Consider the following 15,622-nt stretch of genomic DNA (forward strand, 5'->3'; position numbering starts at 1 on the left):
TATCAGCAAAAATCTCTAAGCCTTTTGACAGTTAAATTTTTGGTAAACCATATATTACATCAGGCATCTTTGCAATTTATTTTATATATCCAATTTGTCCAGTTTAATATGTACACCTATATTTCCTCATTTTCCAGAACATTCAAATTTTTGTGAATGAAATCTAAGCTATTTTATAATCTTATTATTTACTTAATATTTATTTTGTTGCCGCCAGGGTATACCTGGGGCTAGCTGCTAACACTATGAATCCACCACTCCTAACAGCTGCTCCGTCCTTTTTTTGTTCCCCCTTTTCTTTGCTAAGACAGAAATTGAAAAGGGAGGGGAAAACACCTGAAGCTTTGCTTCACTGCTTGTGATGCTTCCTCCGTGAGGTAGGGACCAGGAGTTTGAATCTGGATCCTTACCTGCAGTCAATAGGCTGCACCTCTGTCCACCCACCCACCACTGTCATTTTATTTGTAACTGAAATTTTTAAGAACATAATTCTATAATTTTATCAGAATCTCTAGTTAAGTAAATTCACTTCACTAAAGCACTGTATCTGAAGAGCAGAGACTCTCCTTCAGTCAACAATATGTTTATAAGTAATTTAAGAATTTCCTTTACTGAGGTATAATTCATATTAGTTATACTGTCAGTTTTTTCAGGTGGTCAAACAAAAACATGATAAATTAGGAAAATTAATATCAAAGATAATTCTAACAGTCTTTCTCCCTTCTATGAATACAGAATGACTTATAGTTCTGTATTCTCTCTTATATTTATTATATAATAAGTAATTACTGTACATTTAATAGATGTAGTGTATATGTCCGATGCAAGGTATATTGTCTTCAAAAATGTATGTTGTCTCTTCCCCAGAGACCCACCCTACTAGGGAAAGAGAGAGGCAGGCTGGGAGTATGGATCGACCAGTCAACTCCCATGTTCAGCAGGGAAGCAATTACAGAAGCCAGACCTTCCACCTTCTGCAACCCACAATGACCTTGGGTCCATATTTCCAGAGGGATAAAGAATGGGAAAACTATCAGGGGAGGGAATGGGATATGGAGATTGGGTGGTGGGAATTGTGTGGAACTGTACCCCTCTTATCCTATGGTTTCATTAATGTCTCCTTTCTTAAATTAAAAAAAAAAAAGTATGTTGTGTGGGGGCCAGGCGGTGGCACACCCACTTAAGCACACATCGTACTAAGTACGCAGATCCAGGTTCCAGTTCTTGGATCCTTACGTGCAAGGGAGAGGATGTTTCACAAGAGGTGAAGCACATCTGCAGGTGCCTATCTTTCTCTCTTCCTCTTTATGTCCCTCTCCCCTATCAATTTCTGTCCAACAACGTGAAGAAAAAAAAAATAAAAGCTTCTAAGAGCAGTGGATTCATAGTGCCAGCACAGAGCCCTAGCAATAACCCTGGTGGCAAAAAAGAAAAAAAAAATGTTGTTTGGGAAATATTTACTACAAAATAGCATTAAGTATAAGGGTAGGTTGAGACATAGCTTTTAAAAGAAGTGCATATAGTATCATGGCAGGGTATAGCTGGAAGAGTCATTCAGGCAGCTTGAACTATAAGAAGATGCTATTTGAGCTGTGATTGCATGAACTCAACAAAATAGAAGCCATCTATATTATCATGTAAAAGAACACTGAAATTACCAAGTGCACACTCCCTCCAGTGGGAAGGAGTCTTTGTTCCAGAAAGACAAAGCCAAATATATAAAAATCTAGTAAGTAAAAAGGATAACCACAGGAGAAGAATTAGAAGCTATGCAGCAGGAAGTTCATTAAAGTCTAATTAAGTCATAAAATCATATGTATACTTTTATGCAACCAATAAATGAGAAAGTAAAATATCAAGGAATCAAAAGTGTGTATGTCTTGGCTGGCTGGTGGTGACACATTCCAGCTTGGTTGAACACACAGGGTACCACTTGAAATGAGATGTATCCAAACTCCAGGTCCCAATCTACAGAGGAGAGGCTTCACTAATAGTTAAGGAATGCTGTAGGTGTTTCTCTTGATCTCTTCTTTTCTATTTCCCTCTCCTCTTGAAATTTTTCTCTGTCATAGCAAAAAAAAAAAAAAAAGGAAAAAAAAAGAAAGAAAAAGAAAAGAATATAAAGAAAAAAAAAAGAGAGAGAATGAAAAATGCCCTCCATGAGTGGCAGTTTGCTCATTCAGACACCAAACCCCAGTGACAACCTATTGGCAAAAAAATAAATAAATAAATAAAGTGGAGAATGAGAGAGGTTCACAGCACATAGCTTTCACATTAATTGTGAAAAGATTAACTCTCTAACACTCATTAGTTTCCACTATAAAATAATGATCAGCCACTGGCAGGGGAGAATACAGGCCCAAAAAGGATGACATAGGACCTAGTGGGGGTTGTATTGTTATATGGAAATCTGGGAAATGTTATGCATGTACAAACTATTGTATATACTGTCAAATGTAAAACATTAATTCCCCAATAAAGAAATTTAAAAAAAATAATGGTCAACCTCATATTAACATAAAGATAATTTGAGATAATATGAAGATCTAACTTTTGAATAGCAATATTCTTCAAGAAGAAAACATGGGAAATATACAACTTTTACTTTTTTTTCTGAGAGAGAGGGAGAGAGAGAGAGAGATATGCAATACCACAGCTCCACTTTAACACTTGTGAAATTTCCCTTTGCATTATGTTACCATGTGGTGACTACATGCTTGATCTAGAGCTATCTCTCAACCATGGATAAGTCTTGCTTCCTCCCTTCCTTTCTTCCTTCCTTCTTTCCTTTCTTTCTTCCCTTTCTTCTCCTTCCACTTCCCCTCCCCCTGCCCCTTCTTCTCCATCTGCTCCTTCTTCTCCTTCTCCTCCTTCTTCTTTTTTGTTGAGATTGACTGGGTTTTTACTCTTTAGGCCAACTTTTAAAACTATAATTCATTCTACCAGTATTTTTCTTTCTTTTCCTTTATTTCATTTTATTGGTTTTGTTGTTGTCATCACTGGAGCTTCACTGTCTGAGGCCAATTTTTTCAGATATAAAGAGAGAGAGAAACAGAGCAAAAGATATCCCAGCACTGAAACCTAGAACTTCCTTATCAGTCATAAAACCCCAAACCATGACAAAGGGTAGTGCTAGTGCTAAATAAATATTTGTAGAACATACTAAAAGTTGATCACATGTTTACATTAACGTTCTTGAAATCCTCTATGAATAAATATCATTTTAAAAATTGAAAAAAAGCTGTAGGTGACAGCAGATATTTAAACAGATCTAACACAATGCATTTTTAAAAAGGCAAACAACCTAATTAAATATTGGTAATAGGTTTCAGCTAGAATTACAAAACCAAGTTCCAGGGAGGGTTATGATTCCTTTATTGCTGTGACCACCATTCTTTCTTCTTTTTTTTCTTTCTTTTCTGATTTGAACAGAAAGACACACACACACACACACACACACACAGAGAGAGAGAGAGAGAGAGAGAGAGAGAAACAGGGGAGAGAGAGAAACAGGGGAGAGAGAGAAACAGGGGAGAGAGAGAAATAGGGGAGAGAGTGAAATACCTGCAGCAATGCTCTGTTGCTCTTGAAATTTCTTTTCTTCAGGTGGGAGTTGGGCACTTAAATCCAAGTCCTCACTGACAGTAACTATATAAATTATGTGTGTGCCAATCTCTGACCCCTCCAACTGGTTATTTTTCTATTTTATTTTTATTTATTTATTATTGATTAGAGACAGAGAGAAATGGAGAGAGGAGTGGTAGATAGAGAGGGAGAAAGACAGAGAGACACCTGCAGCCCTGCTTTACCACTTGTAAAGCTTCCCCCTTCAGTTGGGGACCAGGGGCTTAAACCTGGGTCCTTGCATGCTTTAATGTGTGTGCTTAACCAGGTGTGCCTGATCCCCCAAATGGTTATTTTTCTACTTGAAAGACTTTTCATTAACAATTAGAAAATTATAAATTCAAGTGAATTAGATACCTTTAATACTGTTCAGACTTGAAAGATACTTAAAATAGTGGCAATTTAAGTATTTTTCAAAAATGAGAACTCCCATAGACTGTTGAGGAGAGTATAAGTCAGTCAATTTAGAGATCTTACTGAAATATTCCCTTTTTCTGAGTTTCCATAGAAAACTGAGAGCAGTGGTAGATACCAGTTTTCTCTAGACTCTGTCCTCCAACAAGCACTTACTTTTCAGTCACCATTAAGTATAAAGATACAAGCTCCCTTAGTATTTGAGATTTCAAAATGACTGAAAAATAAATTTGTCTGACAAAGTGCTGCTTTTAGCTTGAACTACAGCTTTGCCTTACTATGTTTCAGTCTTGTTTTTAAAATAAGCATTTTCATATCTTTTCATAAGTATACATTTGTGAAGCATTTTATATAATTTTATAGCTATTTTAATCATGCAGACAATTAGTTGTCATACCTGAGGACACAAGGTTTCCAGATGGTTGGCTGCGATTCTGACAATTTTAATCCCATCTTCATTTATTGACATTGAACAAGCAAGATTCGCCACCTTAAATACAATCCAAAATAATGAAATTATCTCAGGTTGCCTTGAGTATACAGACATATTTTTATTCTTGACAAATAAACTCAGGTACACATTGATAATACAAATTGAAAAATCATTTTCTTATAAATTCTTCTGGGGTCTATTATAGAAGTATTTAGTAAATCTATTAAAATAAGTAAGAATAGCTTTTTGAAAATTATTTAAACAAAAGACTGATGATTGAATCACTAAACCTTATACCATATGTAGCAACATGATATCACAATGATAATCTAATTACTAAGGTTTCCCATGGGACTAAAAAAATGTTTATCTATGGATTGAATGTTAATAGATTCTTGGAAACTCATATAATTGTCTTTTATTTTAAGTTTTTAATTGGCATATTCTTTTCCTGATCTCTATTATAAATACTTTACATTAAATATGACTGTATCTTTATTCATGTCTTATTCAGTTTCCAATATACTGCAAAGCCAGACAGGCACAAGTTAATTAAATTCTTCTTCCTATTCTTGAATTTCCACTACCGCTTCATGGGTATTATTCAACATGTGGTAGCTGATTTGGTTAAAGTATTAGTGACACCCAAATTCCTTCATACATTACTACTTTTGAAACTTATGCTCTTTTATTCAAAGTGATATTCTTTTAAATAATAACTTCCATGTATATTATTTGAATCCTATATTTATAAATACTTTATATCATTTATAACTGAGATACATGAAATATCCTCCCCTTTTTGAATCACACAGTTATTCACCATTTCACTTGTTAATTGGTATTTATGTGAGGCAAGATGTCATCCGAACTACCAGTCATTTTCCTAATGTCAATGTTGACTATTATATATTCAACAAGTTGTAGGTTTTATTGCTGAAAATTATATATATAATTCAGATTGTCTTAGGTATACAGACATATTTTAATTCTTGAGAAACTCAGGTACACATTGATTGATAATACAAGTGAAAATTTATATTCTTATAAATTCTTCTGGGGTCTACTATAGAAGGATTTAGGGAATCTATTAAAACAAGTAACAACAGCTTTTTGAAATATATATATGCAGTTGTGGAGACCTCATGTTAACTGTGTGTAATTTGGAAGTGATTGACAGGCATAGACCTATATGTCACTCTGAAGAATACTACAAAAGAGTTATTTGAATGGGTTTAGAGTTTACAGTAAAGTATAACACTACTTTTAATGAGTTAATATTAAAACAACATCTTGGTTTACATTTTCCTATATTGAAGTAACAGCTATACATTATTTAACTGTGGAAGGGTATTGCTCATTTTATTAATGAACATGGAAATAGCTTACTTGAAAAGGTCTTTGGCTGGTTTTAAGGTCACAATTCCTCAACTTTCATCTCTGACCTATAATTAGTCATTTATGAATTATTTGAAAAGGTCAACACTTTCTTGTCCCTCTTCCCCCAACTCAATCCCAACTTACTGAAAGTAAAATATGGCAATCTAATTACTTCAGAGCATCTAATAATTATTTGCACGCATTAGCAGAAAAATAGACCTATAGTTTGAGCACTATTTGTTTTTAGGAAAACAATGTAAATTATTGGCTTCATTTTTCAATCAAATCAGCGACAATTTTGGTTAACCCTAAGTTTTAAAAATACAAGCAGGTATTTCATACAAATAGATTTTTTTCCTTTTTTATCCTTTAAGTTAGTAATATTTATACGTTTTTCTTTTTAAAAAATAAACACTTTTTACCGAACATTTGCTAGCCACCATATCTAAGTGAATCCAGTCATTAATATAATATTTAAATAATCTGAAAGACATAGTTTACTTTGATACTTGGAAATTTGAGATTTACAAATGTCTTCAAGCAGGAACTTGTGGTTGCTGCTGAGAAAGGAGTCATTTTTCCCCATCAGTAGTTTCCCCATGATCCTCTCTCTTCACTAGTCTTTCTGTCATGCAAGAAGCATATCCCATTCTAGACTCTTCAAATTTTACTAAATTTACTCTTGTTTATCCATCAGGATAGTTAGAAACACCAGAACCTGACCAGAGAATGCCTGACCAAATTCATGTTTATCATCATCATGTTGATGCTTATTCTTCTCATTAGTAACATCTGAAATTCCAAGAGGTAGAATTCTTACACAATATAAATTTAGATATTTTAGTCTACATGTTCTTCTTCTTCTTCTTCTTCTTCTTCTTCTTCTTCTTCTTCTTCTTCTTCTTCTTCTTCTTCTTCTTCTTCTTCTTCTTGTTTGTTTTTTGTTTCTTTCTTTTTAAACCAGAGCACTGTTCAGCTCTGGCTTATGTTGGTGCAGGGGATTGAACCTGAGACTTTGGAGTTCAGGCATGAGAGTCTCTTTGCATAACCATTATGCTATCTGCCCTACACCTCATCTTTTCCTTCTTCATGTCTTTTCACAAGCTCTTGTCCCTGCTTAATAACTGCTCCTCCACCACCTCTTGCTTATTTCTACTTCTATTTTTTTCAATGGCAAGTAAACTCTAAAGAATTTCAGGTAACTCTGCGTATCTCTCACCAACCTGTAGAATTTCTAGTGTTCTCTCTATGTGTGATTTGGCCAATGATTTTATTGCTTTGCTAATTACTAACGTGTCCTGATATATATTTACAATTTTAAATTTCTATTTTTCAATCTGCTATGAACCTTAGTCAAGTATATTGTCTTTTCCCCCTTTATTGGGAGATTAAGGTTTTACATTCAAATATACATATATACATATATATATGTATATATATAGTCTTTTTTATTCTTGTTTCCATCCTTAGCAACCATGTTTTGTTGACTACACTGAAGCTAAAAAATATTTTACAACAGAAAGGTGACTCTCTCTTCATGATCTCCATATCCCCATACAATTCCCTCTTCCCTACAAAGTCTGATAGCATTTGGTCCAAGATACAGCATGCATAACTGTTTTTCCCTGTTTTTGCTTCACATACGTTTTTCAAATTCCATGTTTTCTTCTGACATATGCCCTTTTAGTAAGACCCCTTTAATACCATCCTACCACATAGACTTGATGAAGCACTATCTGCCTACTCTCTACTCAAAGATAATTCCTTGGAAAACTTTTCACAATATCTCAGCACTCACCATCCCCGAGATATACCCCACCAAAGCCTGTCTTTTTCCTTCAGAGTAATACTCTTAGTCTTTAATAATAAATTCACTGAGGATGTTATTTGATTAGTGACTATTTACTTATCTTTATAAAAGCAGAAGTCTCCCCTGCATTTGTTCATTTTGGTGTTAGTTGTTAGTACCTGATATGTGGCATCCAAAAAATTAATAATACAACAATTCTTATCTTTGTTAATGCAAAGTTTATTTTTATTCATTGATTATGTGAAAGTACTACTAAATAAGTGAATGAATTGGGATATTTATAGATGGATCATGTCCAGTGTTTTGAAGGAGAAAGAGCAGAAATTCAATAAAGAAATAGAAATGAAATTTCTCTTTTAAATTAATTAGCAATATTTCACAAAGGCAAGACTTCAAAGGAAAAAAAAGATGTTTTACAAGTCTAGTTATTACTGTACTTTGCAAACCTCAGTGGCCAGTTTTTTTTTTCAAGTTTCTGTGTCACTTAAGATACCAAATTGTGAAAAAGAATTCCCAATTTAGTGTTTACCTCATTTATTTTGAATCAAGTAAAATAACTTTTTTTTCCTTTTATTTAAGAAAGGATTAATTAACAAAACCATAGGGTAGGAGTGGTACAACTCCACACAATTCCCACCACCCAATCTCCATATCCCACCCCCTCCCCCGATACCTTTCCCACTCTCTATCCCTCTGGGAGCATGGACCCAGGGTCATTGTGGGTTGTAGAAGGTGGAAGGTCTGGCTTCTGTAATTGCTTCCCCGCTGAACATGGAAATTGACTGGTCGGTCCATACTCCCAGTCTGCCTCTCTCTTTCCCTAGTAGGGTGGGTCTCTGGGGAAGCAGAGCTCCAGGACACATTGGTGGGGTCTTCAGTCCAGGGAAGCCTGGTCGGCATCCTGATGACATCTGGAACCTAGTGACTGAAAAGAGAGTTAACATACAAAGCCAAACAAATTGTTGAGCAATCATGGACCCAAAACTTGGAATAGTGGAGAGGAAGTGTTAGGGGGATACTCACTGCAAACTCTAGTGTACTTCTGCTTTCAAGTATATATTTTGCAGTAGTTTATGGATACGTGTGAACATAAGCTCTCTCTCACAGAACCTGGTCTATATCTAGGTTTTGGGACTTGGGTGAGACCTTTCCTTTCATAGTAAAATAACTCTTCGAAGATTCCAAGCTGTCACCAAAATACTGCCTAGTGTGGCAGATGGAAAGAGGTGGGGTAGTTCCTGTTAACAAATGGCAGAAGGTTTGGTGCGGCCCACAGAATGCATTGTAATGTTTTTTCTTTTTTCTTTCTTCTTTCTCCCTTCCTTCCTCCCTTCCTCCCTTCCTTCCTCCCTTCCTTCCTCCCTTCCTTCCTCCCTCTTCCTCCCTTCCTTCCTCCCTTCCTTCCTTCCTTCCTTCCTCCCTCTTCCTTCCTTCCTTCCTTCCTTCCTTCCTTCCTTCCTTCCTTCCTTCCTCTTCCTTCCTTCCTTCCTTCCTTCCTTCCTTCCTTCCTTCCTTCCTTCCTTCCTCCCTCCCTCCCTCTTCCTTCCTTCCTTCCTTCCTTCCTTCCTTCCTTCCTTCCTTCCTTCCTCCCTCCCTCCCTCCCTCCCTCTTCCTTTCTTTCTTTCTTTCTTTCTTTCTTTCTTTCTTTCTTTCTTTCTTTCTTTCCCTAGGCAAGCTTAGCTTATAGGTCTTGGACTGAATCCTGAGAAGTATAGAAGGGGCTCTGTCATCACTTAATGTTTAGCATCCAAATAAATCTAGCTAAAGTGTTTAATCTCTTCTACAGAGTGTGTTTGGTTACCCCTAAAGTAACACGAATTTATCAAGAATTATAAATTTTGCAGAATATTTAACAGGTAGAATGGTGCTATAAAACTTCACGGCAAAGTGAAAGGAAACAACTTCTTATGGTAACAAATGTTAAATACTAGTTATGAGGGTTTGGAAATGCCGAGGTGGGTGGGTGGACAGACAGTGAGTGGCTGTGAATAAAAAGAAATGCAGTTTGTCTAGGATTATTAATGAAAAAGTCAGAGAATAAAACTGCCTCTTCAAGTACAAGAGAAAAGTCACAGGTTATCTATCAGAAGGTATTTCATAAAAACAGAAATAAGTATGTTTCCTTATATTTTGCTATATCTCACTATGAAATTTAAATCATACTCTCCTTTCTGATATGATTTTATATAGTATAACTATTTACCTTTCTGGTTTTGGTTATCTATCTATAAGGTGAAGACAAACTTTGATTGCTAGGTCTACTTCCATTTCAATAGATTGCATTTTACTGATGATTTAACCCGAACACAATTAGACAGGAGTTACACAGGAGCAGAGTCACTGTTCAGTTTTGTTAATTCAAACACGAAATTTCTAAATATAATACTAATAAATTAAATCCAACTGTGCAAAAAAAAGAATAATAAAACATCAGTTCAGTGTAAATTTTCCTAGAAATTAACAAGTGACTTGTATTTGGGAACTGTATGAAAATACTTGTTTTATTCTATCTTAATAGATTTTAGAAAAATACTTAAGAATGATTTTGTGAGTAGTCTCAAATTTTAATAAAACTAAAATAAACAAACTAAAAAGTTTTGTGAGCTATGCAGAGAAAGAAACATTCCTAGTTTGAAATGTAATAAAGAATAGGCTAAATTCTAGAAATTTACCCAAAGTCAAGGTTAAGATAAGCATCTGGGGCCAGTTGATGGTGCACTTGGTTGAGTGCAGAGGTTACAATGTGCAAGGATCTGAGTTCAAGCCCCTGGTCCCCGACTGTGGTGGTGGTGGTGGGGCTTTTTGAGTGGTGAAGTAGGTCTGCAAGTGCCTCTCTGTCTCTTTCTCCCACTACCCTCTTGATTTCCGGCTGTCTCTATCATATATATCTTCTTCACATCTTGACATCTCTGAATGGAGGCAGGATTTCCAGGCCAGTAGTAGAGAAACTACAGAGGAGGGGACAAAGAGTAATAATGATGGAAAATTATAACCCATTTGTGAATTGGCAAAAGGGTGCTATAAAGGACAATGAAGAACTGAATGCCAGCAAGTTGCAGATGCTACTAAGATTGTATCCCGACTTTTTTGGGCAGATGACCTCAACAATGTGTCTCTGAACCTCACCTCTGCAGAGCCCTAACCAACTAGCTGGATAGAAACAGTCCGGAACTATAGATCAAACTATCAATGCCATGTCCAGTGAAGAAGCAATTACAGAAGCCATACCTCCCACCTTCTGTACCCCATAAAGAATTTTGGTCCATATCAAAATGTTAAGGGAAGAAGACCAGAGAACTCAGAACTTTAATTCCATCAAGACCTAGAGAGACAAAAAGAAAAAAAGAAAGGACATTCTGAAGTCGCAATAGATGTAGGTACAACTTAGAACGGAAGAGAGGCAGGACCATAGGAAAAAATGGGGAAATGTATTTAAATATAGATATTATAGAAATAACAGTCAACCCATATCTGTAATCTTGGGAAAATTAATACAGTTTCCAATGGAGGAAATGAAGACACAGAACTCTGGTGATGGGAAAGATTTGGAATTATACACCTGTTATATTGTAATTTTGTAAAACAATATTAAGTCACTAATGATAAAAAATAAAATACTTTTAATTTCTACTTTCATGATTTAATACCTACTTTCATGATTTTTAATAGTAGCATCATGTTAATCATAGCATTCACTGAAAAACCTGAAGGTGCAGAGTAATTTAAACACTGAGTTATCTCCCTAGCTCAATAAATAAATGTTCCTAAATAAGTAAATAAATGTTGAAAAGAGTTGATTGAATATATCACAATAATAGTTTCAGTGACCAAATTTCTTTCATGTGTGTTTGCTTAAGGTAGTATTATATAACATAATAACTAATTAAAAGTTCACTGTCACTTTTGATCACCTCAAAGTAACTGATAATGAATATATATATATATATATATATATTTTTAGGATATGTTGTCTCTGGATACAGAAAGTACAAAGTAATAACTTTTTAAATCACTTAATTGGAGGAAATAATGATTTATAAGAAAGTTATTACATGAGTTAAAATGTGAATTGGTTCAACCCCTGTGGAAAGCAATCTGCAGGTTCCTCAGAATATTAGAAACGAGTCTATCATGTGATCCAGCAATGTCTCCCCTAGGAATCTAATCAAAGAATCTAAAGAAAGCCTGTTTGAAGAGACCTATGTATGCTTACATTTATAGTGCTAAGGTGATGATTCTTACTATTAAAAAGTGTGACCTGACAATTTGTTTGGCTTTGTATGTTAACTCTCTTTTCAGCCACCAGGTTCCAGATGCTAACAGGATGCGACCAGGCTTCCCTGGACACACAACCCCACCAATGTGCCCTGGAGCTCCACTTCCCCAGATCCCTTCCCCACTAGGGAAAGAGAGAGGCAGGCTGGGAATATGGATCAACCTGCTATTACCCATGTTCAGTGGGGAAGCAATTAGAGAAGCCAAACCTTCAACCTTTTGCATCCCACAATGACCTTGGGTAAATACTCCCAGAGGGTTAAAGAATAGGAAACTACCAGTGGAGGGGATGGTATACTGAGGTCTGGTGCTGGGAACTGTGCGAAGTCATACCCCTCTTATCCTATGGTTCTGTAAATGTTTCCTTTTTATAAATAAAAAATTTAGAAAAAGTGTGACCTGGCTCTACTTTATTTTTTTATTTTATTTTATTTTATTTATTTTATTTTTTCTTCTGGCTTTTAGAGTTTGAGTGGAGAAGTCTGCAGATAATCTTATGGGTTTTCCCTTGTATGTGACTTTTTGTTTCTCTCTTGCAGCCTTTAGGATCCTTTCTTTATCCTTACTTCTTCTCATTGTGACTATGATGTGTCTTGGTGTCTTCATGTCTGGGTGATTCTGTTTGGTACTCTTTGGGCCTCTTGAATCTTGATATCCTTTCTGTTATTCAGGTCTGGGAAGTTTTCTTCTATTATTTCCTCTAGAATGTTTGCTTCCCCTTCCTCTCTTTCTTCCTCTGGCAGGCCAATTATGCAAATGTTACTTCTTTTGAGATCATCCCATATGTCTCTGTTGTTATTTTCAGTGTCTCTCAATCTCTTTTTAAGCTCTTTCACCTCTTTCTTTGTTTTCTCTAACTCATCCTCTGTCTGACTAATTCTGTTTTCTGCTTCTGTTAATGTGCTTTCCTTTGCCTCAGCTTCTTTCTTCATTACAGCTATTTCAGCGTTCAGTTCCCTAATTGCCTCAAGATAATCAGTATTTTCCTTGGGGGGTTTCAACTGTTGTTTCCCTAAGACTGCTATTCCTTTCCTCCAGTGTTGTTTTCATTTCTGTGATTAATAAGTTTATTATTGCTTGCATACTTTTCTTATCTATGGTTACTTCTGGCTGATTTGTAGTTTCTTCTGGACTCTTGTCTTCATTCATTGAAGTAGCAGTTTTATTTGTTTTTGATCTACCCATTTTTGATTTATGTGTTTCTTTTTTTTATGCCCTGTTGTTCCTCAGTTGTTGTGTCTTGAGTACAAGCAACACTGTACTAAATACCTTTATGACAATTACACTCACCAACCTCAGGAATTACAGTAGCAACTGAAGCAAATATTGAAGCAGTTAATCACTACTAGTTGGCCAAACTATTTCTCCAGTCCGTGTAAGTATAGTAACCAAATCCCAGTGAAGAAGAAAGAGAAAGAAAAAAAAAAAGAAGGGATAGCAAGAGTAGAGAGTTATGCAAGTCTACTATCACTGTATATTCTAGGGGTAACAAGAGGGGAAAGGGAACTAGAGCAGAGATACACACATAGAGAGTCCACTCTGAGTCATAATTCTTCCCCAAAATTATTCCCAAATGTGTATCAGTGAATTCAAAAAAGCACACTGTTTGGTGTTGTGGTGGCTGGGGCCTGTGGCTTTGGGAGCTGTAGGATTAAGGAAGAAAGGATGACAAGAATGAGAAAAAGAATAAAAAAAGAGAGAGAAAAAAAAGAAAAAGATAAGAAAAGGAACAATCATAAAAGAGCGGTGAAAGGACAGAGTTTTTTAAATTAATTTATTTATTTTTAATTATTTAATTAGCTATGCGGGGTGAGGTGGGGGGGTTGGCTACTTAGAAAGAAAAAAGGCCAGAGGTTTCAGAAGGGTATAGACTTAGAATGAATGATACTCCCTGGTGGGACAGGAATTTCATAAAGACAGAAGCTCAGCAGGGGATTCTGCTAGGAGCTGGTCCCCAGGGACTCTTTAGGGGCAACAGGGGGGGGGGAGGCGTGCTTAATAATTAAAAGGAAAAAAATTTTTTGTTCCCTTTTTTTCTACTCTAATTCTTAACCCAAATTAAGTTATAGTCACCTCCTTGGTGTTACCGCTAGGACCCCTTATTGACTGGCCTACTAAAGGCAGAAAATCCTACCGTTTCCAGAAGATGTGATCAGAGCTCAAGCAGCTTCTCAGTCTGCCATCTTCCGGGAACCGCCATGATTTCACTCTTATGGGGCAATATAAAGAATTGAAATGGGCAGGATAGTGGTGCATTGGTTGAATGCACATGTAACAATGCACAATGACCCAGGTTCAAGCCTTCAGTCCGACCCTGTATGGAGGAAGCTTCTTGAGTGGCGAAGTAGGGCTATAGGTGTGTCTCTGTCTCTCTTCCTCTCTATCTCCCCCTTCCATCTCAATTTCTGGTTATCTCTATCCAATAAATAAATAAATATAATAAAAGAATTAAAAAAAAGAATTGAAACACATGAATTTGAAATAAGGAATATATATATATATATATAAAACCCATATATGTGACCTTAGTAGAATTATGGTGGTCACTCTGGAAGAGAGTTGGGGACACAGAACTTTGGTAGTGGAAGTAGTGTAGTATTACACCCATATTATTTTATAACATTGTTATTAATTCACTAACAAAATATAATGGTCAAGATAAAATTATTCATTTATTTTAGTTAATATATGTTAACAAAAACAGGCTTTGTCAGTGTGTACCATCATAGAAAGAAACAAATTAGATATAAGAAAAAACATAGAAAGAGAGAGAAAAGACTTAAAATAAGTTTGGCTGTGATCCTATTGTTTCTAACATATTATCTTATGTTCAGATATACTGAGAATTCTGTTTTACTGAATATATCTCTCATTTTATTTATTTATTTATTTATTTTATATTTATTTTATTTATTTATTCCCTTTTGTTGCCCTTGTTGTTTTATTGTTGTAGTTATTATTGTTTTTGTTGTTGTTGGATAGGACAGAGAGAAATGGAGAGAGGAGGGGAAGACAGAGAGGAGGAGAGAAAGATAGACACCTGCAGACCTGCTTCACCGCCTGTGAAGCGACTCCCCTGCAGGTGGGGAGCCGGGGTTCGAACCGGGATCCTTATGCCGGTCCTTGTGCTTTGTGCCACCTGTGCTTAACCCGCTGCGCTACAGCCCGACTCCCTCATTTTATTTTTAGAACAATATATTATTGTATAAGATTACACATATAATATAGGAATCTGTTATATAATTTATAATAGTAATATATTTACATAGTTTCCTATAGGTTCCTTCCTAAATAAAGATACTATTCACCTCAGCATTACCACCTAACGAATAAAAGCATGATCATATATTTAGGAAATGTGATTTAATAAACAGTATTAAGTAAAATCTAACTAGCAAAAAGAATAACTATCTAAATTAACAACAAGATCAAATGTTGTTTCCTAAAGTAATGATAAACTTTGTTATCTACTCAGGGTCAAGAAATAAATATGAAACCTGTCCAATAACTCCTTACTAACAGTACCAATGTATAAAGGGCAAATGTCAAAAAATGCAATAATTGGATTTTATCATCATTGCCATTGATATCAAATTTCAAAGTAATTTTATGACTAGTGATCTGGCCTCTTAAGAAGCTGAAAGAATATGGACTTTCTTAGAGACAGAATGTTTTAAAAGCAATAT

The 15,622-nt window shown here is 35.5% G+C and overlaps 1 protein-coding gene across 1 annotated transcript in view; it reads right to left on the reverse strand.

Annotated features, from left to right (window-relative positions):
- CTNNA3 (catenin alpha 3) overlaps positions 1-15,622 on the reverse strand; it is a 1,573,756-nt gene that overhangs the window by 677,779 nt on the left and 880,355 nt on the right. Inside the window, exon 10 of the mRNA XM_060193489.1 lies at positions 4,436-4,528. Coding sequence (XP_060049472.1) covers positions 4,436-4,528 — 93 coding nt within the window. The remainder of the gene's footprint in view (positions 1-4,435; positions 4,529-15,622) is intronic.

The sequence above is a fragment of the Erinaceus europaeus genome, chromosome 1, assembly GCF_950295315.1.
Source record: "Erinaceus europaeus chromosome 1, mEriEur2.1, whole genome shotgun sequence".
Taxonomy (NCBI): Eukaryota; Metazoa; Chordata; class Mammalia; order Eulipotyphla; family Erinaceidae; genus Erinaceus; species Erinaceus europaeus.